This window comes from Lissotriton helveticus, chromosome 5_1 (assembly GCF_964261635.1).
Source record: "Lissotriton helveticus chromosome 5_1, aLisHel1.1, whole genome shotgun sequence".
NCBI lineage: Eukaryota > Metazoa > Chordata > Amphibia > Caudata > Salamandridae > Lissotriton > Lissotriton helveticus.
In genome coordinates, this window is record NC_136065.1 from 745,109,694 (window position 1) to 745,136,641 (window position 26,948).

The 26,948-nt window shown below is 47.0% G+C and overlaps 1 protein-coding gene across 1 annotated transcript in view; it reads right to left on the reverse strand.

The window, feature by feature from the left end:
• KIFBP (kinesin family binding protein) overlaps positions 1 to 26,948 on the reverse strand; it is a 940,192-nt gene that overhangs the window by 384,958 nt on the left and 528,286 nt on the right. Inside the window, exon 4 of the mRNA XM_078643211.1 lies at positions 5,787 to 5,970. Coding sequence (XP_078499337.1) covers positions 5,787 to 5,970 — 184 coding nt within the window. The remainder of the gene's footprint in view (positions 1 to 5,786; positions 5,971 to 26,948) is intronic.

Genomic DNA, 26,948 nt, shown 5'->3' on the forward strand with positions numbered 1-26,948 from the left:
TATGGGACCTGGCTTGGAAACCTAAGGTAGATAGGCCCAAGAACGCTTACATCAGTACGCCCACTAGCACTGTCCTGAAAGTCTGGGACACAGTCTTCAGTGATGATCGCTGGACTACGTTTCCTTCCCCCTTTACACCGATCCACTTCAACCCGGCCTTCCCGCCGGCGATGCAGGACGGCCCCTTTCAACTGTGGAGAGAGGGGGGTTGTAGGGCCCTTACACACTTGTTCCACGGATCCGCGCCGCTCACTTTTGCCAACTGTATAAGGTACTATGGGGTCCCGGCCTCTGAGAGGTTTCACCACATCCAGCTACTCCACTGGACTACCTCATCTGGGGTTAGCGATGCAGCCACGAGACCTCCATCCCCGTTTGAGGCCTTCATCCTGCGAACTAATGCTATGAAAGGGGCTATTTCCTTCCTCTATAATCTACTGCTTACCACTGCTGTGACACCACGTCCCCGTTATATGGGGCACTGGGAGGAACTTCTCGGCAGGGACATTACAGATGAGGAGTGGTCGGGCCTCTGGCGAGACATTACGACGCACAACCACTCGGTAGATTTGCGGGAGGCCCATCTTAAGACCCTTATGGATTGGTACTTGTACCCGTCCAAGCTACATCGCATATTCCCGGCCTCCTCGGACCGATGTTGGAGGGGCTGTGGTCTATTAGGTGACTTCCACCACATCTGGTGGGATTGCCCGGTCATCCGCCCATACTGGGAAGAGATTTTGTCCCATATCAAAGAAATTCTCGGCTACCCGATAGCTGACTCCATGGCCCAAGTCCTGCTAGGTCTCCGGGACCCAGTTCTCGAACATCAAACCAAAGCTGACAAACAGATCTTGTGGCTCTGTCTTGGAGCGGCCAAACTCACCTTGGCAGCAGCCTGGAAGAGACCGGACGCCCCGGCAATTTCCCTGTGGAACGTGAGACTATGGAGATTACTGAGCGTGGAACGAGTGGCGGACATCTTTCTAGGCAACTTCAAAAATGTTATGTTTCGATGGGGTCCCTTGGTCCGCTTCCTCTCACGGGGCTTACCATCTGCAGTCTGCCCATCCTCAGTACGCGCGCTCCACCTCTTTCAGATATAACCACGGTCGTATGAATGTAGGAATGAATGCATGTGGTTGTCACCACCACCTGGGGGGTGGGTAGGGAGGGGGGTTGGGTGGGGTAATGTGGTTATGTTATTTGTTGCGACGCCCAAAGGGCACTTGGAGGCCTCGAAAATCTTCTGCATCGAATCACTCGCCTTGGTTCCACTACCCCTTCTTCGCAGTGCTTCTACTCCTCTAGGACTCTGGAGGGGGATTGACTTTGAGTACCCGTCTTACTGCCCTCCGGGACTGATCCTTCGAACTGCAATGTGGTACCTCTCTATAACGCCTTGCCTATGCTTTATGCCTCTTTAAATACCCCCTGTGCGGGAAGCACTGTGGGACTGTCGCTTGTTTTATTCTCTCTGTTTTCTCCATAAAATACAAATTTTTTTTTTAAAAAATCTATTGGTGTGTGTCATCACCATCATCATCAGTATCATCTCCATTTATTTTTTTTATTTTGAAAGTTTTATATAGCACGAACAAGATCCTTGCAGATATCAGAGCGCTTTACAAATACATGGGATAAGAAAAACAAGTGAGTGATTAACAAAGGTTTTGTGCACATAGGAGCAGAAGGTTATCAGTGGAGAGCAAAGTAAGGTAAGGTAACAGGGTACATAGTAGATCAGTCCAGACATGTAGTAAAAGGGTAGATGATGAGTCTCGAGAGTTCCATAGCTTATATTCCAGTGAATTTAGCCATGAGGATCGCTTTTACTTCTTTTTTGAAATATGCCGTGGAGGAGATAAGTCTGGTTTCTGGAGGGAGGGTATTCCAGATCCTGGGTGCCATCCCTGAGAAGGAGCGTTTATAGGTTTTTTCCTTGTGGAATTATTGTGGTTTCAGAAGAAGATTTTGTGTGCTTCTTGTGGCTCTTGAACCACCAGTGAGGTAGCTGGGCGAGTTGTGGTGTATAGCCTTGTGTGTCATGCAAGCGATTTTCAGATGGATTCTAGCTTCATAAGGCAGCCAGTTCAGGGATTTTAAGTCAGGAGAAATGTGCGAGCGTTTTTTTGATCCAGTGATAAGTCTCGCTGCGGCGTTCAAAGAGGGTCTTAGTGGTGCGGTTGTAGATATGGGGAGACCACAGAGGGCGACACTTCCATAGTCTATCCGAGGGATAACTAGGGCTTGTACTGCGGTTTAAAGTCCTTGGCTGGGAGGAAGGGTTTAAGCTTCCTCAAAGTATTGATTTGGAAATTAGCTCCGTTAGTTGCCGTGCTGATATGATGTTGCATATTGAGATTGGCGTCAAGGGTTACGCCTAAAGATTTTGCTGAGTCCACAATGGTAGGTTGGACGTTGAGTGCAGTTAGGTGTTTAAGCCAAGCCTGAGTGATGGGGATTTTAGTGGGAGGTGCTATTAGAAGGAATTCCGTTTTTAGAGCGTTAAGTTTGAGATGATTCTCTGCCAGCCATGACTGTGTGTACCTAAGTGTTGTGTTGAATAGTTTGATATCTTCAGGGGATTGTATTTTGAGGTAGAGTTGGGTGTCGTCTGCATACATGTGAAACTGTACATTAGATGCTTGCAGCAGTGTGGACTACGGGTACTGAAGGCACTGCAGAGGGCATGCCACACTTTGCACAGCAATTATGGTCTCACCGATGACCACCGCCACCGAGGTGCTGCTTGCAACGCGACCTGTGGGCACTGGACTCCACACCACCTCGCTTCATGCCGCCGCCCTTGTCTCATCGATGACGTCGCTGCCCGCAGACCACAAAACTTGTGACCGCACCGTGGTTTGGGAGACCTGCTCATAAGTCACACGATGCACTGCCCGCCCTACACAGCTGTCTTGGACGACCGACACCAGCTTCCATCAAACTGGCTCTGTTGCTTGCACCGTGACCTGTCAGCACCACCACGAGCACCGCCTCACTCTGCACCGCAGCCCTGGTCTTACAGGCGCCACTGGACGACCTTTACGAGCCATTGCCTGCACGGGGCACCGCAGACCACATTGCTATGCTTTACATCGCAACCTCAACGGTTGCCACGACCGGCCCGCTCAGACGCAGTCATCCGGAACTAAAGGTTCTGTTTACGCCGGTCCACACAGATGCAATCGGACAGTACTGGTGGATTCTGTTGTCAGCACCGCTGTAGCCCCGGATGGAGCCACCAACTTCAAGGAACTGCATATTTAATTCATACTTGCAAAATTCCTATTTCTGATTACTGTATGTTACTGTATGTTGATTTTTTTTATCGTTTTGGTCTTGTTTGCACAGATAAATATTGGTTATTTTTCTAAAACAGGTGTGGTGTCCTTTTGTAGTGTTTACACTATATTACTGTTGGTTATGTGCAAATGCTTTACACACTGCCTCCAAGATAAGCCTGACTGCTCGTGCCAAGCTACCAAGGGGGCGAGCAGGGGTTTATTTTAGGAGTGTATCCCCTTTATCCTGACTAGATGGAAGTGCCCCTATTTGGACAAAGGTGCAAACCATTTCCAACTAGAGACCCCATTTGTAACACATGAAATGTACTTATATGTGCCTAGCACAGTGGTACTACAAGTACCCAGGGCCTATAAATTAAGTGCTACTAGTGGACCTACAGCACTTAAATGCTGCCCACTTAAGTAGCCCTTTAAAATATGACTCAGGTCTGCTGCTGCGGCTGTGAATGCAGGTTTAAACTACTAATTCTTCCTGGCAAAATAAACTTTTTGTCAGGCCCAAACATCCCTTTTTAATACATATAAATCACCCCTAAGTTAGGCCGTAAACATCCATTAGGGCGGAGTGCAATGTATTTAAAACGTTGGACATGTATTTTTACATGGCTTGGTAGTGGAACACTCCCAAATTATTTTTTTCACTACTGTGAGGCCTACATCTCTCATACAATAACATTGGGTTACCTTATTTGATTTAATAAGTGATAACTTTTGATTGGGAGCAGGTAGAAATATCATGTTTGGTCTAAAAAGAAAAGAAATTTAAAATCTTCCTTATGGGTAAAGTCGGATTCAAGTCACAATTCTGAAAATGACACGTTTCAAAAATTGGCATTTCTTGTCCTAAGCATTTGATGCCTGCAGCCTGTGTCCCATGCCTGATTAGCATGGCATTTGGCCTTTGCGTATTCCTCCCAGACAGTGAGGTAAAGGGGGACTAGATTTTGAGTGGATGGGCGATCCTGCTAGGACATGTGGCGCTGAGCTATTCCCTGTATCACATGTATTTCAAAGGAGCGGTCTACACACACAACTTAAACAACAGTCCTTTGTCACCCTATATCTCTAAGAGCCTGGGCAGGTGAGATAGAACCAGATGTGGGGGGGGGGGGTAACTCTAAAAGTTTCTCTAATTTCACTTGTGAAGGTGCCCCTTTTGTACTGCCCACTACTCCTCTGTCATGTCCTTTGTCCAGGATGCAGTCTGTCATATCAGAAGTGACCCCAAACATGAAAGCACCACACACAAGCCATGGGTGTGACTAGAGGATCAAACTTAGATGCTTGCTTCACTGATATAAGCCTATCAAAGGGTTACCAAGGCTCCCAGCATATTCATTAACATTCCCTTATTAGCACTCTATCTGGTTCCCGAAACGTGTCCAGGTCCACAAACCAATGACCTTTTCAGAATCAAAGAACCCTTTTGAAGTGCAAGGCAAGCGCTTGGCTCGTCATTCCTCCTCTCACGAATGCAGGCAGTCCACAGATATGTCTGGCATGGCTCCTCCACATAAATTCTCCACGGCACTGGGCTTTCAATGTGGAACTTGCAGGCCTCCATGTACTGTCCTATAGACAGGCACTCGTACATTACAACACACACAATGACACACCTGCTGCATACCCCTGCATACTAAAATGATGTAGGGTTAGGAGAAGTTAGGTACACAGCAGCAGAAGTTTACACAAGTGGGCTCTTAAACCCCACTCCAGTAAGACAGGTAAAAAGGCCTGTTCCCTTTACTGATCATGGTTACAAATAAAAAATAACATGCTGCCAACACTGCACTCATGCTACTGAACTATGGGTAAGGGCAGTAGCCCTTTACCACTACCAGGGTAATGCTTTGCATGTATTTCCCACTCTAAAAAGACAGCAATCTGTGAGACAAGCCCAAGCCATGGTGCACATGAATGATTCTCGTTAGCTCATGAAGAAAATTGGTACCAAGGATCCAAGTATTGACACAGCTGGAGCACTCACAGCAAAGGTGCACGACCCTTACCATGTAGGCGACTTTCATATTCTGCTTAGCGGCACAGTGTTCAACTACAATGGTAGAAGAGTGAGAGGAAAGTGTCATAGTGCATGTAGCTCCAAAAGCGTGTCCTGCCCCAGACCAATTCAGCATCTCCGAGTAGAAGAGCTCTTGGGCCCAATACCAGGGACAGAAAAAGAAGATAACTGCTGAAAATGGCCACATCTGAAATACTGAGTTTTATCAGAATGCTTCACCTTACAGTACACTACATTTGAATGTCTTTAAGGTAAGAAAAACAGAAAATATTCTCCTGCTCTGGTCCAACATCTCTGCAGAACCTGGCATAACATTTTCAATAGTGTGTATTTACTGGCATCACGAACCCAAAGCCTTTACAGCACAATATCACATAATATACACAAAACTCAAGAGGGCAATTCTGACAGAACTGCAGGTTAACAGAAACTAGTAAACATAGCTAGATTTTCACCTTAGGAAGATAATACTGTGAAAGTGTTGCAGCATTGATTGCCCATTCCAGTGGATTATAGGTGGTGAATTCCAATTGGCGCTGAAGAGTGGTGTGACAGTACTGAGCTGACTTCTCGTTCAACTCCAAGTGTTTGTATACTTGGGCTAAATAATAAAGAGTATGGGTGTGGACCCTCTCAAACCTGCAAAGAAAGGATTTAAAATTTGCATTAGTATAACTAATAAGCATTGATCCGACAATCAAGCTTGATATATATGGTAACAGTTGATTACATTTGCTTGTGTACGATTTTGAATGGTAAAAGATGCTGTGCATTCGCTAGGGGATGACATTTGCTAATGACCTGAAGGTAACATTTTTTATCATTTTTACAAAAACAAAGCAACATTCAATGAAGTAGTGGCAGACTGGTCAGTAAACCATTTTTGCATTTCCCCCCCAGACTGGTACAAACAGGAGATGCTTTAACCGCATGCGCGCTAGCGGTTTTCCCGCTGTGCGCTGCTTTTTTTAAAAAGCCGCGTTACATGACGAGCTCAGCTCGTCATGAGCGTACGAGCGTCGTAACTCATGACGAGCTGACCTCGTCATGAGCGCGGAAGGGGTTAAGGACTAGACCGACTGCTATGATCTAATCATGAAAGTGGTTTTGGACCCCTTCCACTGGCAGGCTTCTGGAAACTGAAATGCTTGCTTCAGTGACTTAATGCAGCACCATAGATTGCTTTTCCAGACCACAAAGTAAAACAGTGCTACAACACATGCACTTGTGCACTGGGATTTTCCAATGCAGGTTCTCTGTAGAGGAAACTTGGAGCACGAGGGCTAATATGCATCTGAGTGTAAAAGAATGTAAAAATGACAATGCACTATAAAGAAAGAAAATGGATACAAAGCAGCTAGTGCTCTTTATGGTAATTGGTGTATGCATCCACAGCCTGCAAAATTTATTGTAGCGGAGGCCCCGGAGCGTAAACAAGAAGAGAAGGGAGAGCGTAGAGGTATTGGCTCATAATATGCTACAAAAGATCTTCTAATGAAATGGGGCTTTACATGTCAAGACAATTTGTTTTCTAGCATGATAATGGTGCTATGCCCAACTTCAATATGAAATCTGGCATGATGGTCCTTATGTACAAAACGGGCAATGTGCACGCTCCAACTGTAATGGTGGTTTACATACCACAGAAGAAATTACTTACTTGTAACTAAACTTATCCAGTGTGGGAACCTTTTATATATTCACATGCTTGAATCATTCTCAGTCATCTGGCTGGGAAATCCCAGAAATCTTAAATAGAAGTAAACAGTGATAAAATGGCCATATGTCTCAACAACATTGTTTAGTAGAACATCCACCTCATTTGAAACAACCAGAACTTCAGCCAGTGAGGTGGAGGTGCCAGCTCTCCTACACCTCCTAAAGCACATCATGGCTCAGAATTCATATCACAAGTGTGAGAAGAGTTTATAATAAATAAGCCTCTTACTGCGGAGGAGGTATGGCTTCATGTGAATATATGAAAGATACCAACGCTGGAAAAAAGGAGTTAGTTAAGTAACTAACTGCACCAGCATTGGATCTTTCATATATTCACATGCATGATCAGGTAGAAGTACATGGCAATGATAAATATAAGAAAGCGGGAAGCACGCTCACCCTTAATGAAACAGATTATTAAGGACAGCCTGCTGCACTGCGGAGTCTGCATCTGCGTTCACATCAAGGCAGTAGAACTTTTAACATGTGACCACTCTTCCAAGTAGCTGCAAGGCAGATGTTAAGTAAAGGCACACCAGTGTAGAGAGCTGCAGTCATAACCATGCTCCTGATGGAATGCAAACTCCCTTGCCAAGGGAGTTTGCATTCCATTGCCCCTGGAGTGGATGCTCAAACTTGCTGTGGTATGCAGGCTATTAACCAACACGCATTTTCTTGCTTGGAAAGGGGTCAGCCTATTCTTGGGTGATCGAATGACACAAACAGTTGGTCAGTAGTGCGAAATACCTTCGTTTTGTTAATGTACCTATGTACATAAAGTAAGTGTAAGGATTTCTCTGTGGATTTGGAAAGAAGGACCGCATAATAACTAGACCATTGTGATGAGGCATTAAGGATTTAAGGAATAAATTCAGGTTTGGCCCAAGATAACTTTCTTTCACAGTAAATGCATGGATTTCGCTTACTCTTTTGTGCTGAAGTGAGGGCAAGAGGTAATGTTTTCCAAGAAAGGAATTTCAGATGGGCTTTATGGATTGGTGTGAAGGGAGGCAACAGGAGTTGAGTCAGAAAAGGATGAACTTCCAATAGTACTTGGTGGACCTTGTACTAGGGAAAAGGCTTTAAAAAATTCCTTCAGGGGAGCGTGTCCAAGATGGCAGCCATGCAGTAGCTCTTCTACGGAGCTCCACCGCGCCGCATTTCAAACATACGGATCCCGGGTGTCAGCTTGTCCCGGTGCCTCACCTTCGGACGTCTTGAGGTGGCAGAACCCGGAGGGGGCTATCCTAATGCTTGCTGGACATCCCAGAATGATCGGCGACAAGATGGCTGAGGGAGGCCCTCACTGAGGCAGAGTGAGTCGGGAGTCCCGGTGCTGGGGACCGCGACCGCAGGGAAGGTGCTACATTGACAGCTGGTGTGCGGTTGGAGATAGTGCCAAGAGAGCCACGGCGACCATCTTGGTGATGCCCGCTGGGCCTGAGTGACGTCGGCGTTGTCTGGAGCGGCTGGGGGCGCGGCCGCGGAGGACGGACACTGGGCATTGCAGGAGCGCTGGAAGAGGCTGACTATCGCCAGTATAGACGCTGTGCTGGCCGGGTGCTGTTGACTTAGGAAAGGCACTCTCTTGAGTTCGGCGGCTCCCGGATAGCAGCGGTGAGATGGAGAACACCGGAAGGTGTGGGTCATTCTTGCCTGCATAGGCCATGTCGCCACTTGTGTATGACCGAGTTTGGACCAGTGGTGAGCTGGTGGGGCTTGATAGGATGGAGATCCCTGCCATATGCACAATTCGCAGGACCTTAACCCCTGAGCAGCGCACAGGACCTTAACCCCTACATCGCGGTGGGGGAGAGACTTTGTCGACGTCCTGGGGTGATAGCTAGCTGTTCATGACACCAAGCCACTTGTCCGAAACCCTGAGCAGAGTGGTCGGCAAAGGGAAAATGCGATACACTGGTCAAGCTGATTCTCACCTTATTGTGAACCGGGCATGAGCATAATGACAACGTCCAGGCCGAAGAAAGGCTTCTATCAAGGACCTCCTTGCTAAAGGTGCTACGAAGCGGTCTGGAGCAGCCTCGGGATCGGCCTCTCTGAGCCACGCTGACCTTTCGGAGAAGAAGTCTGAAGGTGCACCTGTCACGCATGGCTTCATGTAGGTCTTATTTAGCTCACTGTACGATGACATAGCGGCCCTGAAGACCGAGGTATCGAGGGAGGTGAAGGAGCTGCGCCACAACATGAGTGAGCTAGAACAAAGTGTGGACTCATTTGAGCGATCAGGGGATTCTTGTGAAGAAAAGCTGGAGGACTACTGTAGGGAGCTTCTAGAGCTCAAGGATCGGAACCCAGATCTCAATTACCATTTGGAAGACGATCTCATAAATCTCATAGATCTAACAGCCGCATTAAGGGCGTTCCATTGCAAGCAGACGCAGGCCGCCTGGAGGATTATGTCCTGCTACTGTTCTGTCAGATTGTCCCGGAGTTGGCATCAAAAGCCCTCCCGCTGGTTCGCACGCATAGAGCTGGCCGCCCTTAGTCGTCGCCAGGTTCTCCACAGGACATCCTTACTTGCTTTCACGACTACAGGTAAAAACCTCATAATGGCAACAACCCAGGACCAGTCTCTCATCTCCTTTGAAGGTAAAATCCAGCTATTCCAGAACGTATCCATTATCACCCTACAACGAAGGCGATCCATGATGTCCACTAACACAATTCAGCGACACCATCGCCGACTTCATCAGCCCGCACGCCCTAGCCTCACCTGAATACATCCTGCTAGGGGACCTGAACTTCCACCTGGAGAAAAACAACGACAACAACACCACCGCCCTGCTCGACAACCTCGCCAACCTCGAACTCAAGCAACTGGTGGACACGCCCACCCACCTCGCCGGCCACACGCTCGACCCTATCTTCTCCGTCAGCAACCACGTCTCCTTCAGCCACTCCACCAGACTACACTGGACCGACCACAGCTGCATCCACTTCACCTTCAAGAAGACCACCTCCCACCACCAGACGCCACAGATCCCCCGCAGATGCTGGAGCAAAGTCACCGCAGACCAACTGACCACATCGCTGAGCCGGAACCCACCTGTAGACACCCCCGACATCAACAACGCAGCACACAATCTCGCACAGTGGATCACCAACTGCGCCAACCACTTCGCTCCACTGAAGAACCCCCCAGGCAAGACTAGCAACAGAAAAACTGCATGGTTCACAGACGCCCTCAGAGTCACAAAGAAATCATGCCAAACCCTCGAGAAAGCCTGGCGCCACGAACAGACATCAGAAAACATGACAGACCTCAAGAGCGCCACCCGCGAATACCACCAGATGATCCGCACCACCAAAAGGACATCGTTCAAAGAACGGCCGCACCCCACCTTCGGAACATCATCAACAGCTCCTTCACGTCAGCCACCTTCCATGGAAGCTGGAAACACGCAGAAATCAACGCCCTTCTGAAGAAACCAACAGCGGACCCCAAAGACCTCAAGAACTTCCGCCCCATCTCTCTTCTCCCCTTCCCGGCTAAAGTCATCGAGAAGACCGTCAATAAACAGCTGACTGCATTCCTCGAAGAAAACAACTCGCTCGACCCATCCAAGTCCGGATTTCGAGCCAACCACAGCACCGAGACCGCCCTCATCGCAGCCACCGACGACATCAGGACCCTGATGGACAACGGAGAGACAGCCGCTCTCATCCTCCTGGACCTCTCGGCAGCCTTTGATACCGTCTGCCACCGCACCCTAATAACCCGCCTCTACAACACTGGGATCCAAGAAAAGGCCCTGGACTGGATCACATCGTTCCTCTCCGACAGAACCCAGATAGTCCGCCTCCCTCCCTTCCGCTCCGAAGCCACCAAGATCATCTGCGGCGTACCCCAGGGCTCCTCGCTCAGCCCAACCCTCTTCAATATCCACATGAGCCCCCTCGCCACCATCGCACGCAAACACAACGTCAACATCATCTCCTATGCCGATGACACTCAACTGATACTCTCCCTCACCAAAGACCCTCTCACCGCTAAAGCCAACTTCAAGGACGGAATGAAAGATGTCGCAAAATGGATGAAGCACAGCCGTCTGAAGCTCAACTCGGACAAGTTGGAGGTCCTTATCCTCGGACAATCCCCATCCGCCTGGGACGACTCCTGGTGGCCCACGACGCTGGGCACCGCACCGACACCCACGGTCGACGTACAAAACCTGGGATTCATCCTTGACTCCTCCCTCACGATGACCAAGCAAGTCAACGCAGTCTCGTCCTCTTGTTTCAACACCCTGCGCATGCTCCGAAAGATCTTCCGGTGGATCCCCACTGAAACCAGAAAGACGGTCACCCCGGCCCTCGTCACCAGCCGACTGGACTACGGGAACGCCCTATACACTGGAACCACAGCCAAACTTCAGAAACGCCTTCAACGCATACAGAACGCCTCCGCACGACTCATCCTCGACATCCCGCGCCACAGCCACATATCCGCCCACCTGAGAAACCTGCACTGGCTCCCCGTCAGCAAGAGGATCACGTTCAGGCTGCTCACCCACGCACACAAAGCGCTCCACGTGGGCCCGAATACCTCAACAACTGCCTCTCGTTCTACACCCCCACCCGCCAGCTACGCTCCACCAGCCTCGCCCTCGCCACCGTCCCACGAATTCGCAGAACAACCACCGGAGGAAGATCGTTCTCCTACCTGGCAGCCAAGACATGGAACTCCCTCCCCACACACCAACGACTGACCCAGGACCATCTCACCTTCAGGAAACACCTCAAGACCTGGTTATTCGAGCAATAGCCCCCCCCCCCCCTCAGCGCCTTGAGACCCTCACGGGTGAGTAGCGCGCTCTACAAATGTACTGATTGATTGATTGATTGATTGCAGATTTTTTGCGAGACCAGGGTGCGAGATACAAATGAGGACACCCCTTCTGACTGGTTTTTGTTTGAAATGGGCAGACTCACAGGGTCTGTACTACTCCGAAGTAGCAGAGATACTCAGATATGAAGCAAGAGTACTCATAGCAACAGGCTGGTTCCTAGTCGGCATCAGAGGAGTCCCGTCGTAGACAGCAGTTAAGGAATAGGTCGCAAACACAAGTGAGCAAACCGACCAAATCGGAAAGCTTCAGGGAGTGGTCCCCAGTGCTACAACAAATTAAGGATCATAGGCAGTCCCCAGAACGTACAAATGAATAATGGGCACTGAGTTGTGACTGCCAGATAAGATATGGCACCCACGCATTGAAATTTTATGCGACCTCTTGACCATTTCATTTGGGAAACAGTGCTGCCCCGCTGGCGCTGTTGGGCGGGTACCGGGGTGGGCACCCCTGGGTCTGTGCTTTAACTATTTTATAAAAGCAGGCAGCGGCAGATGCAACCCCCCCCTCCTTCCGGCGGACCACTGGAGAGGGTTGCCGATGACATGGACCCCTCTCACGGAACTGCAAGTTTTGCACCTTTTGGTGCCGATAATTATTTTGACGTTTGCCTTGTTAATATATGTTACCATGCACACTTGCTTGCCACACTGTCAGGCCCCAATGCACCAGTTAGGTAAGAAATTACCACCCGTCATAGCAGGGTCTCATTAGCAGCCACTGTTTTTGATACGGTATGGTGAAAATACTCACTCTGAATGTAAGGGGATTGAACTCACCCACTAAAAGACAAGCATTGCTATCTCAACTCAGGGTGGCGCCTGATATTTGCCTCTTGCAGGAAACCCATCTCCATTAAAAAGATTGGGGTAGTATGCGATCCAAATGGTTTGATAGACCGTATTGGTCAGCCCGAACCAGGGAAGAAAGAAAGAGTTGCTATATTAATAGCCACACACTTTCAAGGATAGGTCTTACAGACTCAATCTGAAATTACATGCCCTATGCTCATTGCGTAGATCCTTTCACACCTATACATTCACTGTAGCTTGCAGTTATGCCCCTAATGACCACCAGGAACCCTTTTTAAAGCAAGCCATTGGCACCATATTGACAACACCTGATGCAAGTATAGTGATAGGTGGCGATTTTAACCTGGTGCAAGATGCCAACTTGGATCGATCTCAGCGGGCGGGGTTTACAGGTTCAATCTCCCCAGAGGGCGCCCACAGGTTGTCAGACGCAGGTTTAGTGAACGTCTGGAGGAAAATGCACCCCACTTAGTCATACTCCTTCTCTGCTGTACATCAGTCCTACGCTAGACTTTACCTTTTTCTGGTATCTGCATCATTAATTCCGTGGGTGACAAGCAGAAATTGATGTGGCCTCCATCTCTGACCATGTCCCCATTCATCTTACACTGAATTTAACCTCACAGAATATGCGGGTTATAATGCGGTGGCTTAAACCAAAATTGCTATCCCACAAAATAGCTGTCAAGGAAGTAGAAAAAGTAATTATAGACTCTTTGGAGGTGAATGACAATTGACGTAGAAAAATAGAGATAATATGGGACGCTCTTAAAGCAGGGGTGTGTGGGGTATACCTTGCCCTTGTTGCTGGTTTAATAAGGAGCGTAAGGTGAAGCGAGCAGAGATGGAGATGTCAGTAAGGGACTATGAGGCAGGACATAGGAGGACAGGCTCTCACCTTGTTGGGAGACAGCTTACTATTGCTCGGAAGCAACTGAAGGCTTTGAATATGGATTTTGCAGAACATGCTCTGCTCCGCACAAGACAGAAGTATTATGCGGGAGGTAATAAGGCTTGGAAACTGTTGGCCCATAGCTGGCGAGCTCAAACTCACTTCCGCCACATACGTAGATTGATAGGCCACGATTGGCAACTCAAAACACATGATGAGGATACAGCTGCTGAATTTGGCCTTTATTTCGATCAATTATATGGAGGAGATCAACTCTCAAAGGAAGATGGCCTTGCCTATGTAAAACAGACACCTCTGACCACTCTCCTGGACCATGTAGCAGCACCCCTAGAAGTCGATATACTGAGCCTGAGGTCATGGAAACAATTGGGAGGCACAAGTTGGAGAAAGCACCTGGGCAGGAAGGGTACATAGCAGCCTTTTACAAACAATATGTTGCTTTAGTATCCCCCATATTGGTTAGGCTATACAACTCTTTCAGTGACTCTGGAATGCTGGCAGAATCTATGCGCACTGCTATTATATTTGTCTTGCCAAAGCCGGGTAAAGACAGTCCCACTTCGCTACTTAATGTAGATACTAAGATCTTTACCGGCATACTGGCACACAGATTGGGACAGCATCTTCCTGGGTTGGTGGAACCTGATCAGTCTAGGTTCGTGCGGGGCCACCCATGTGGGGATAACACAAAGCGTCTCTTCCACTTGATGGACAAAACTCAGAGCTTAGACACCAACCCTACTTCTGTCAATAGATCCCGAAAAGGCATTTGACAGAGTACACTGGCCGTTTCTGCAGGGGGTGCTAGAGGCTTTTGGCCTGGGTCCTCGCTTTAGGAGTTGGATCTGGGCCAGTTACGAGAATCCAATGGCACTGGCCTGCGTCAACAACTCTGTATCTCCCCACTTACCTATTCTCAGGTGAATGCGACAAAGGTGCACCGTTTCACTGCTACTGTTCGCGCTATACATGGAACCGCTGGCAAAGCATATCCGTAGGAATCCCGTCATTGAAGGGGTCTGGATGGGGGGGGGGCAGTCCCACAAGGTGGTCTTGTATGCAGATGATGAATTGTTAACTATCACTAAACCTCGCCATTCTCTGCTTCCATTACTAGAGGAATTCACTGAATTCGGGGAAGTCTTGGGTTTCCAAGTAAACAATACCAAATCTCAAGCACTAAACATTACCATTCCACATAGCGAGCAGGAACAGCTGGCATCTGAATTCCCCTTTACTTGGGCTACAAGAGGGATTTCCTATCTGGGTATACAAATCCTGCCAACAATAGATACATCAATATCATAAGGGAGAAACACGTAGCAACTGACGGTATTCATTTACTATCGTGGAATATAGCAGGGGCTAAAAAATTGCTAGAGGACGGAGTAGCTATAAAAGAGTGGGCTAATTGCGATATAATTGCCCTACAAGAAACATGGTTGCAAGAAGATATCCCGTTAGCAGGCTCCGTCCACTACACTGTAGCAGCAAAAAAATGTAAATACTACGGTCGCGCAATAGGCGGCCTGACAGTCTACGTATCTACAGACTAACAGGATAACTTTGAGCGATCTAACGAACAGACGGCCAATTCGTGCAAATACCGGGAGTTGAATACTATCAGCGTTTCACCACAGATATGACTACATGAATGTCATCAGTTAGACAGATCCCTACTCCTGGAAATCGATTTTCTATATAAAACCAGAATTTGACTGGTCTTGTTTGCTGATTTTATCGTGTATCATCATTATCGTCGTTTACTATAAACCTACAATCAAGACAGTTCATACCTACACTATATTGAGTACCATAAACATTGTATAAAACGAACAGGATCCACACTAGTGACTTCTAGCCATCACCGTTATCCATCAACTAGTTTTATGGCATCCACTTTTTCCTCAAGATAACAGAGATTTTCAATAAAGATGCACCAATTACATCTGAGTTAACAACCAGATCAGAGTTCGCCCTTATTCTAGCAGTAGACGGTAACCTGAGGAAGGCTCAAGAGCCGAAACGCGCGTTGTGTGACATCTACCGCTTTGCCTTCAACAATGCATTCAGCTTTATGTCTATTGGTTTTGTCCTTTTTCTAATATGGTTTTAACTGACTATTTGTTATATTGAAATATAATCCTAAAAAAACAAAAACAAAAGAGAAATACACTAAAAAACTATATAAAATATGTAATTTCTCCCCAAAAAATTGATTGATATGAATAATACATACTAATAAAATCATAACAGAAGTTTTCAGTGTTTGGAGACTATCATTATACAGTTGGACTTTCTATCTTCAATCATACATCTAGACTGTATTAATTTAAGTACAATTGGTATGTGTCACTTAGCTATAGACTTTTCTTAACTCTGTTTGTTCCCTATGTATAGCAGGTGCTACGATTACGTATAGGGGTCCCCTTTTTTCTAATTATTAGTCTACGTATCTACAGCCTTAATGATTAATTCGGAACAGCTTAAATCTCCTGACCCAAGTATCCAACTAATTAAATTTTCAGAACAAAACGTAATTAACAAAAGAACGACAATCTTGATTAATTATTACACACAACCGAAGCTCCTAGTCAAAAAGATAAAAAATGCTCTACTAAGCAAAGTAATTACAGGCCTTCGCAGTACCGAGCCTTCGTGGAATATAATAGTGACTGGTGATTTCAATTCAAACCTGATATTTTCGCCAGAAGAAGATGAAATACTGACAGCAGATAATATGTATTGGTGTGTCCCACAACAGTCTCAAATTGGGGCGAGGTCTCGAACGGATCGACTGGGCCAGCAATTAGTGACAGATCTTGAGTATCAAGGTATGCGAGTGCTGAATGGAAGGACAGATGAAGACCGTCCGCCAAAAAAAACTTACTACGGCCTGCGGGCCCAATCAACACTTGACTTTACAATTGTAAGTCTTTCGCTAATCCCGTTGCTAGTCAGTTTTCATATAGATTATACCCCCTTGAGTGATCATGCGTTTCAACACATCAAATTCAATCTCTGCATGGAAAGATTTCAACCATCTCATATACTGGAGGGCCAAATAGACTCAATTAATTAAAAACGCATAAATTGGACAAATACAAATAAAATTGAGTGGGTTTCGATAATAAAGGATATACTGGCTGAATTAGGAAACGCTTCAACAAATAAGATTCAAGCCTGGTCTCTCTTCTTAGAGAAACTAAAGACGAAAACGAAAGTCCCGAACATGAAGGACAAAAGACCCTGTCCAAATAGTAAACTCCAGAAAGAGGTGCAAGATCTAAGAAGGGCCTTACGAAGAACACAAAAGAAGCTACAATTAAATAACACAGAAGGACGACTATTGAAGACTTTCCTCCTTCAAAGAAAAGAATACAAAAGAAGGTCTGGGAATTCAAAAAAAGGAAAACTGAGAGTTTTTGGTCTAAATTGCAATTTAGTATTAAGCACCCAAACTCAAATACATTTTGGAAGACATTAAATCAATTGACTAGACATCGAAACACCTTAAAATCGAATGTGCAGGAAACGGAATGGGTCAGCTTCCTCTCGCAAAAATTTAAAGAAAACTTATCAAAAGCTCCATGGAAACAATCCATTTAGGAAAATCTGAAAAAAATGAACTCTGACGAAGAAAGTCGTCGTCAGTCCTTAACAATAGACCAACGCAAAACATCCATGCCAGTAGTAAATCATGTCATCTACTCAGCAGAGGAGATAGCAAAAATAATTAAAAAGGGTAAAAGCAATGGGGCTCCAGGGCCGAATGGCATTCCTCAAGCGATTTACAAACACGCACCAGAATACTGGAGCTCTCACTCGAGAAACTCTTTGCCGATGTGCAGATCAATAACCAAGTACCGGACAGCTGGCAAGGCTCGATAATAATGCCCATATACAAAGGTGGAGAAAGAAGAAACCCACTTAATTACAAATTAATTGCACTGCAGGACGTTGAAGCTAAATACTTCGCATCATTACTTCTGAAAGACCTGGTAAACTGATCCGGAGAAAGAAACCTGATTCCAATTAATCAAACGGGATTCAGAGAAGGGATTGGAACAACTTCGAACATCCTATCTATTATAATGGTTGCCGAAAAATGCCAGCTTGAGAAACAGGAGCTGCACCTGTGTTTTATAGACCTAAAAGCTGCCTTTGACAGTGTGGACCGGAATCAGCTGTGGGCAAAGTTAAAGCATGGGATATACCAGAGAGTATACTGAGGGGTCTGTTATTATTTTACTCCGACACCTGGACATATGTAAAACTTGGGGACGGTACCTGTCTATCGAGAAAAGTGTATACTACTATCGGATTAAAACAGGGTTGCGTCCTGGCACCACACTTATTCAATCTGTTCATATCAGATCGCTCCGGAAAACTAGATAACAGCAATACTCACTCACCGAAACTAGGCAAGCTAAAACTTTCTCACCTAGCGTATGCAGATGACATTGTTTGTTTGAGCTTAACAAAAGTTGGATTGTCGAGGCTTCTAACAGAACTTTCAGATTTCCTGTTTACAAACAAGTTGGACCTTAACTCATCAAAAACAAAAACAATGCTACTTACTAATTGACGAGCCGCTCATCATAACATCTGGCTAGAAGGAAAACCACTGGAAAAAGTATCTTACTATAAATACTTGGGATATTACATAGACGACAAGTTATCCTTAAAAGATCAGGAAAATTACATGACACAGAGAGCGGGGGCCTTAATATTTGCATTTAGCTCATTGGCAAAAAAATTGGAAGGACCATCACTGAGGCCTCTCCTGACTGTGATCGCTAGCAAAGCACTGCCACCTTATCTTATGCCAGCGTCGCAATGCATGGCAAAAATTCCGAAATCCTTAATAACCTAATAACAAAAATCTATAAAAAGGTTCTTCAACTTCCCACTTCAGCTTCACCAGCGCAAATACGATTAGAATTCGGACTAATGAACAAATCACTGGGTAGACTTTATACTTACATAAAGGTGTGGTATCGAATCACGCAAAGTGCTAGTGAAAATAACCTCAACAAATTTCTATGGCAGGAACTAGAAATGCAAAAAAAATCGCAGGCTAACAAACAAATGACCAGTGCACTGGAGACAACATGTTCTTCTAACCTCTGGAATAAAAATGTGCAATTCATATAATTCAAGCAGGCACTAAATAGAGCCGCCAAACTTCACTCGTTGCTTACAGATAAAGGTATTTTTTCTCATCGCTCCCACTCTTGGACTGTGATCAATAATTATAAAACTCTTCAACCGGCGGCCTACTTAGACACAACGTTTCCCATTTACATTAAAAAACGACTAATGGCCTTGGGTTTTGGCAAATTTCCAACTTTAGCCGATGAACCATCTTGGAGGCACATTGAGTCAAAAGATTGCCGTCTCTGCGGAAACATAAAGGAAGATTTAATCCATATAATATGCCATTGTAAGAAGCTGCACAAGGAGCGAGTAACTTTTTTGAAGAATGCCTTTCTGGTAAGGAGAATACGTACGTGCAGGACAGCTATTATTGGGGGCCTGGATTCAACTGATCCCCAAATGAACTGCAAAATGATAAAGTTTTTGCTAGCTCTTGAAAAACGCCTGAAAGCAAACGTGTCTATAATGAATTGATATTATTAAGCCCCTTTAGCACTGCGGACTAAGCCTGAAGGAAGTCTCTCATTTACATATGTAAATACAAACTAATGATAGTTTTTTTTAAAGGTTTTAGGAAAGATAACGATTGAAAGTAATTTTATTGAAATTTTATGTTTACTGTTTTCGTTGTTTTGGTTGTTTTAAGCTAACATTGGCCAAACGTAAAGACAATTTGTTATGGTTTTTATTAACTAAACAATATAATAAATTGTTATTATTATTATCAATATCATATAATTACTCTAATTTCTGGACATCTGTGCAGACACTTATTCAATCTTGGCATGAGGGAACCATCTCTTGGTTGGGGCGCAAGCAGCAGTAAGATGACTCTCCAGCCCAAGATTTTATATCTCTTGCAGGTCACGCCATTACAAACACCCATTTCCGTGATTAAGAAATTACAATCTGCTATTGAGTCATTCATCTGGGGTGGTAAACGTGCTAGGATGGCTCGGGAGCGAGCCTACCTTCCAGTGGCCAAGGGAGGATTGAGTATACCTCATTTAACTAGATATTATCAAGCGGCACAGCTGCGTTTCCTGGTGAAGTGGCAACGCTCACTCACCGAGAAGCATTGACGAGGGGTGATACCCCGAAACACGTGTCCAGGGATGGCGAAGACAGCGAAGATAGCAGAAGATCGAAAGATGATGCATCGCGAACACTTTACTACATTGACCAGAGTCCTTAGGGGCGACAACGCCGGTGTGTGAGTAGTGTGCGACCCTACCCCTTTTGTAACTTTAAAGCTCCCGTGAGCAGTGGGCTGACGAGCCTGGGATCTCGCACCTACGCGCCTGAGTGGTACTATACCTGGCAGATATTGGCAGCCATCGGCAACCCCAGTACACGGCCTATCCCTGCTGACGAGGGGTGATACCCCGAAACACGTGTCCAGGGAAGGCGAAGACAGCGAAGATAGCAGAAGATCGAAAGATGATGCATCCCAAACACTTTACTACATTGACCAGAGTCCTTAGGGGCGACACCGCCGGTGTGTGAGTAGTGTGCGACCCCACCCCCTTTTGTAACTTTAAAGCTCCCGTGAGCAGTGGGCTGACGAGCCTGGGATCCCGCACCTACGCGCCTGAGTGGTACTATACCTGGCAGATATTGGCAGCCATCGGCAACCCCAGTACACGGCCTATCCCTGCTGACGAGGGGTGATACCCCGAAACACGTGTCCAGGGATGGCGAAGACAGCGAAGATAGCAGAAGATCGAAAGATGATGCATCGCGAACACTTTACTACATTGACCAGAGTCCCTAGGGGCGACACCGCCGTGTGTGAGTAGTGTGCGACCCCACCCCCTTTTGACACTCTGAAACATACCTGCTCCGCTGTATTCAGGCGTCGAAGCACACCCCGGACACACTCTGTGTCACTGGGTGGGCCCGATGATGAAGCATGCCACCAACCAGGTTGGTGGTGAGGGCTTCATGAACAAACAAAAGGGTTTGTACCCTGTCTTACACTAAGAGATTGACAGTCGAGTCCGAGACCAGGTGTTCTCGCTCTTTAGCATGCATATTGCTTTTAGCTGAGTCAGGAAGTCAACTAAAATAGACAGCTCAGATAGGGAAAAAGAGGAGCAGCAGAGGATGGTAGAATTACATATCTGACAAAACGGATACCACAAACAAGATTGTTTCAGCTAATTGTTAACAGATTAACTGCAATTTCCACAGACTGCCCTTTTAGCATATGCTTTTGAGGGAGTACGGAAAACATTGTGCACATCTATCTGCATTAATTCAGTAATTTCCTGGTCCATTGCCAAGCGAGCATTAACTTTCTTAGCATTTTGTTTAGTCGGTATACACGAGGTACAGGTAGAAATACAAAGGGTATAAAACATCTGTATGGTCGACTACAAAGACATCAATTGCACGTTTTCCCCTACTTCCAGTATAATAATTGAACAATTAAAAATCTTGATGGTAGGTTTGGGGAGCTAAAAACACAGGTGGGCGAAGGAAGACTATGTAACAGGTACCAGACCAGCCTGGATGTAGGAAGTAGTAAGCCTTAGTTCCACAAAAATAAGTGGGACATAATACAAGGAAGCTATTTTGGCCTCTCGTAGACATCTGCCACACTGCAGTACAGTTACTGTGGCCCACTGGCACATCGCCTGTTCTTTGTACACAAAGGGGCACAGTGGTCATGGCAACAGAGATAACAAGGGGTCCATTTCCTTTAGCCAACCTAGAATTTGAATAAACATAGTTTGATGCTACACTTCTTTTACTATAATCTTTAATTTCTAAGGAAGTCCCTTTTGCTTGTGGGTCCCCATCTTCGTTGGGTGTGGAGTAGGGGTGCGGGCGGACTGGAATAACAGGCGGGGAGGCCGGATATATTGTGCAATGATCAGCGACTTTTATTGATTTCCGGACAAAAGTCTTTATCTTAGTGGAGTAGGAAGAGAGTGTCCCGGATGGATGGGTAGGGCAGGGATAACAGGAACGATGGTTTGGTGCGGCGAGGTAGTCTGGAGGGCTTCTTCTCCTGGGCTGATGTCATCTGTACTCCGGTAGAATCCTGGCACTCCTCGGAGGTATATAAGGGAGAGAGGAATACAGGGCGGTTAGTCCTTGTGAAAGGTCTCCGGAGTACCTCCACCTCCACCGGGGAGTGAGGGAATGGAAATAGGACAGTGAGGGGGGGGTTGGTAGGGTAGGCCGGGAACAGTCACGCAAGAGGGAACAGGAAGTGGGTCAGCGTGTCTCGGGGTACCGGTGCTCTGGTCTTTAATACAGTGCAGGTGCTATACTACCACATACAGTGCTGGGTGCTTGTGAGGGGAATATACACTTATTTACAGTTAACTACAGGGAGGAACACGGAGAAAGGGTAGAGTGTACTCACGTGCCCCGCCGCAACTCTTCTCCGAGTTGCGGCCGCTCTCCAGCCACCTCCAGAGGACGCCACCAGTCTTCGGTCCAGACGTCCTCCTCTTCGTCCTCGTCGTGGTTCGTCTCCTCCGCTCGGCTCTGTCCGTGGTTCTCTGCTGGCTGCTGCCTCCTGCCACGAGTCAGCTGCTGGGAACCCTTTGTCCTCCTTGATGTCGGGTTTTCTGTGTTCCGGGCAGGGTTTCGTCCAAGCGCTTCCGGGGTCGGGGCAGCTGGTTTCCGGTTCCTCGAGGAATGCCTGACTTCCGGGGTCAGGGGCGTTCACTTCCGGTTGTCCGCGTTCGGCTGCTGCTGCCGGGTCCTGTAGGGGAAGAGAGAAAGGAGGGGTCCTGGAGGTTAGGGACACTGCATGCCCGGTCCCAGTGGGCAGGGGCCCCACGTTCGGATGTCGCCCCGGGGTGGTAAGGGCCGCATCTTCTCCACATTGGGTTAACAGATTTTGTTCATTAGAGGAATGTAGTAATTTGAACCAAGCTGGGCATGAGCCATTGTGAGAGAATGGCGACGGTGACAACGGAATTCCTTTTATGTTCTGATGAGGAGGAATCTTGCCACAAACCCAACAGTTAGTAGCATTGCTTAGCTGGTGTGTCTGATGCAACATTTGAACAAATTAATTATTTCTCAGATTTTGCCGATATCCCCGTTCATGTTGCAGCAAATCAAAATGATGATGCTCTTTTGCAGCAAGTGATGTAACAGTAATGTTAGGTAAGGAGGCTCCAGGCATTACTTCCTCCACTACCCACATTACAGTAGCGAGGATGGCAACAGTCAAAGTTAGACCAAGAATGCAGATTGTACAGCTGTTTCACATTGTCGCAGCGATCTCCTTATTCTTAGTGGAGCTCATTTTCATCGGCAAACAACAAAACAGATGGTGCCCTAAGGTCCTGGGCAGGCGAGGGTTTCTTCACTAACATTGAGACAAGTAGTCACTAAAAGGCTACCCCCCTTTGAAGTCAGTCTTTAACCACCCAGGTGAGTGGCTCAAACAGTCTTTTTCAACAATGGAGTGTCTTTCTTCCTGGGTCGCAGCTGATATTGAGATGTACCAGGAATCGTGTGGTCCGGGAAGACTTTTTTAAAATACATTTTTTAAAATAATTTTTATTAAACAACCGTCAGCAGGGTACAAGTGATGTAGTCATAAGGTACATTAAATCACATTATCATTGTGCAAGGACGCATACAATTGAAGATTTACGACCCAAGAAACGTAAGTCAACAATAGAGCTGCATAGTATATATATTGGGCGTTCAATGACAATGGAGGAAACAGGGTACATTGTTCAGTAAATGTTGGCAAATGGAACAAGACAGGGCTGTGAGTCCCACCCCAGAAACCACAAGAATGGCAAGATTATCTCTGGACCACATGCCCCGCATGCAGGTTTAGGAATCAACAGTGAGAGGATGCTCTAGCAAATAGGACTGTAGCGGTCCCCATATATCTCGGGGTCAGGAAGAGCGAGGTAATAAATCAGCATACATGCAAAGTTGGTCCTGCCAGAGGATCATATCTCCCAACCATTCCTTGAATTTTGGCACGCGGCCACGGCCCCACCTGCAGGCCACACGCCGCTTCGCCAGAACCAGGCTGAAGGAAACAAACTGTATGTGGTAGGGATAGGCGCAGTGTAGCCCAGGAGGGCAGTGAGTGGAGATCTAGGGAGGAGTGCAGTAGTCATGGAATCGAGAGCATCAAATACCAGCTGCCAGTAGTCATATACCCCAGGGAACGCCCAGGCAAGGTGAAGGAAATCCGCCTGTCCCGTCTGGCACCTAGCACAGCTGTCAGAGTCGCGCAGCGCGTACCTGTGTAGCTGCACGGGAGTGTGGTAATAGGGTTGAAGATAACGGTAAAGGATAATGCGTAACCTGCTGTTTGATGAGATCCCCTCCGTCTGTTGACAGCAATATGCCCGCTGCTCATCAGTGAGCTCTTGACTCCGATCTAATCCCCCCCTTAGCGCGGGAAATCCAAGGCGAATAGTCATGATCGGTGTACAGGGAGTGGTTGAATACAGACACCAGGTGACTAGCGCTCTCCGCTTGAAACACACGTTGCAGAGGCGACAGGGTGGAAGGTTCTGAGGGGAACGTGGCATGGCATGCTCGTATCCCATGTCTCAGGCAGGCATACAGAAATGTGTCCATGGTAGAGGGTGTAGGGTCATGACATAACTGCTGGGGAGTGCAAAATTTACCTTTATCAAAGAGATACCCCAGGTGCGAATATTTCGTGCACGTGTCATGTTTTTAAAAATGCCTTCTTGCAGCAATGCCACATCAGGGTGATAAGTCAAAGGAAATAGAGGAGAGTAAAGGTAGGGTGCAGACGTAGGAGCTAGAATACGAGCCCAGGCTGCGTTTGTGCAGTCAATTGAGGTCGGCTCCTTCTTGCGAGGTACCACTCTAGATAGTAGAACATCATCCAACGGGATGGGATCTGACAACCAATGCTCAGCACCACGTGAGGGGTGTAATGGGTGGATGGAACCAATAATGAGCAAAATGTGCCTGTGCACTGACGTAATACAACTCAAAGTTTGGAATATCCAGGCCTCCCTGCTCGTATGGTCGTACAAGCGTGTCTCATTGGATACAGGGTTGTTTGCCCCCCCACATTAGTCTAGTCATTTCCGACCAAAGGGAACAGAAGAAGTGGCGCCCAGGGTTATAAGGGATATTAAGGAATAGATAGAGGAATTTCGGTAATATAATCATTTTAATAAGGGAAATACGACCCACCATAGTTAGGTGTAACGCTATCCAGCTGGTGATAGGGCTAGCAATGTGTTTAATGGCGCATCCATAATTGAGGCGCATAAGTTCCTCGCGATTCGTCGTGATTTTGATCCCGAGATATTTGACCTCGTCTTCGCACCACACTATTGGGTAGTCCATCTCCAAAGGAACAGCAGAACTAGTCAAGGGGAAGATTTGCGATTTGGACCACTTTATGTTAACGCCTAAAAGGCCACCATATCGTACAAATTCACGCAGAAGAGGATTCAAATTATGGCTGGGGTCTTTTACATAAAGGGTGACATCATCCGCCTATAGGGATATGAGGATGGGGCGCAACAGGCAACGAAGACCTACATGTTGGTTGTGCCGTCTAATTCTCGCTGCCAGTGGCTCCATAATGAGGGCAAAAAGGAGGGGGGAGAGGGGACATCCCTGGCGGGTGCCGTGGGATAAGGTGAAAGATGGTGCAGCTTGCCCATTAATCAGTGCTCTCACTGTTGGCGATGTGTACAGCAGGCGAATCCAGGAGAGGAAACCAACGGGTAGTCCCATACATTGAAGCACAGCGAATAAATAATCCCATTCTACAGAATCCAAGGCCTGGGAGGCGTCCAAAAAAACTGCCACAAGTGCCAGCTTGGGATCAACTCTCTGCAAAATGGAAAAAAGGGTGCGGAGATTGTGTGACGTCGCCCTGCCTGGTATGAAACCAGACTGGTCTGGAAGGACCAATTTGTCTAGCAGGAGACACAGTCGGTTCGTCAAAAGCTTATCAAGAATTTTGGTGTCAGTATTCAGCAAAGATAGCGGTCTGTAGGACTCGCACCGGTCAGGGGGTTTACCTGGTTTTAGCAATGAGGTGATTAGGGCTTCTCTCATGAAAGGATTTGGGTCTCTTGGGCTTCAATGAAGACTTCCTTCAACACAGGGAGTAGCTGTTCGATATATAATTTATAAAAATCTACAGGGAGGCCGTCAGAGCCCGGGGCTCTGCCCGACCTCATCTGCATAATAGCCTCTCTGAGCTAGTCGTCCTCAAAAGGCGCAGCCAGAAACTCATGTTGTGTGTCCCCCAGTCATCCCAAATAAAGGTCACCGAATAGAGGTGTGAAGTCTGATGGGGAAGTACAGTGCGTTTTATATAAATACTTGTAGAACGAGGTGAATGTGTGCAAAATGTCGCGGTTATCCCTATGTCGTACGCCGTCCTCGTCAACCACTTCCAGCACGAAGTTGGAGAAGCGAGGGTGTCTAATCTCTGTAGCTAAAGCCTGACCAGGTCGCTCCCCCTCCCCGTATCGGCGAGCTGTGAAGTATTTGCCTCGGAATTTCACTTCTCGGTCCGCGGTGGTAACATAGTCAGTCATTTTTTCTCGAAGCAGTGCTCTACGATTGCCAGATCCCTCCCTCCACATGTCAGACTCCAGCTGCCGTATCTCGACCTCAAGGCAATGCAAGTTACGTCTAATGTCCCTGAGGACACCGCAGCCCTTGGATATGCCTATGCCTCGGACGGTAACTTTAAAAGTCTACCATAATGTGGATAGAAGATCGACGGAGCCCTTATTCCTGTCAAAGAAATCCTTGATTTCTTCCCCAAGTTCAGCCTCGAAGACTGCATTTAAAAGGGACTCCGGAAGGAGACGCCAGCAGCGAGGGGTGGCCACAGCAAGTGGGGGGGCTGTCTCAAAGCACACTGGAGCGTGGTCAGAGTATGTAGGGGCAAGGTGAGTTACAGATTGGATCCACGGCGCTGTACCCCGGGAGCAAAGCCAGTAGTCAAGGCGAGACCATGTGGTGTGACCAGAAGTGTAGCATGTGCCCTCCCTCCTACCAGGATGTGTATACCTCCATACATCGACTAGCCAGTGCTCTTCCAGTAGCCCTAAAAGCGTATCCCGTGCCCTGGTGTAATGGTGAGGCTGAGGGGGTTGGAGCGGTCCGCAGCTGGGTGCAATGCTATATTAA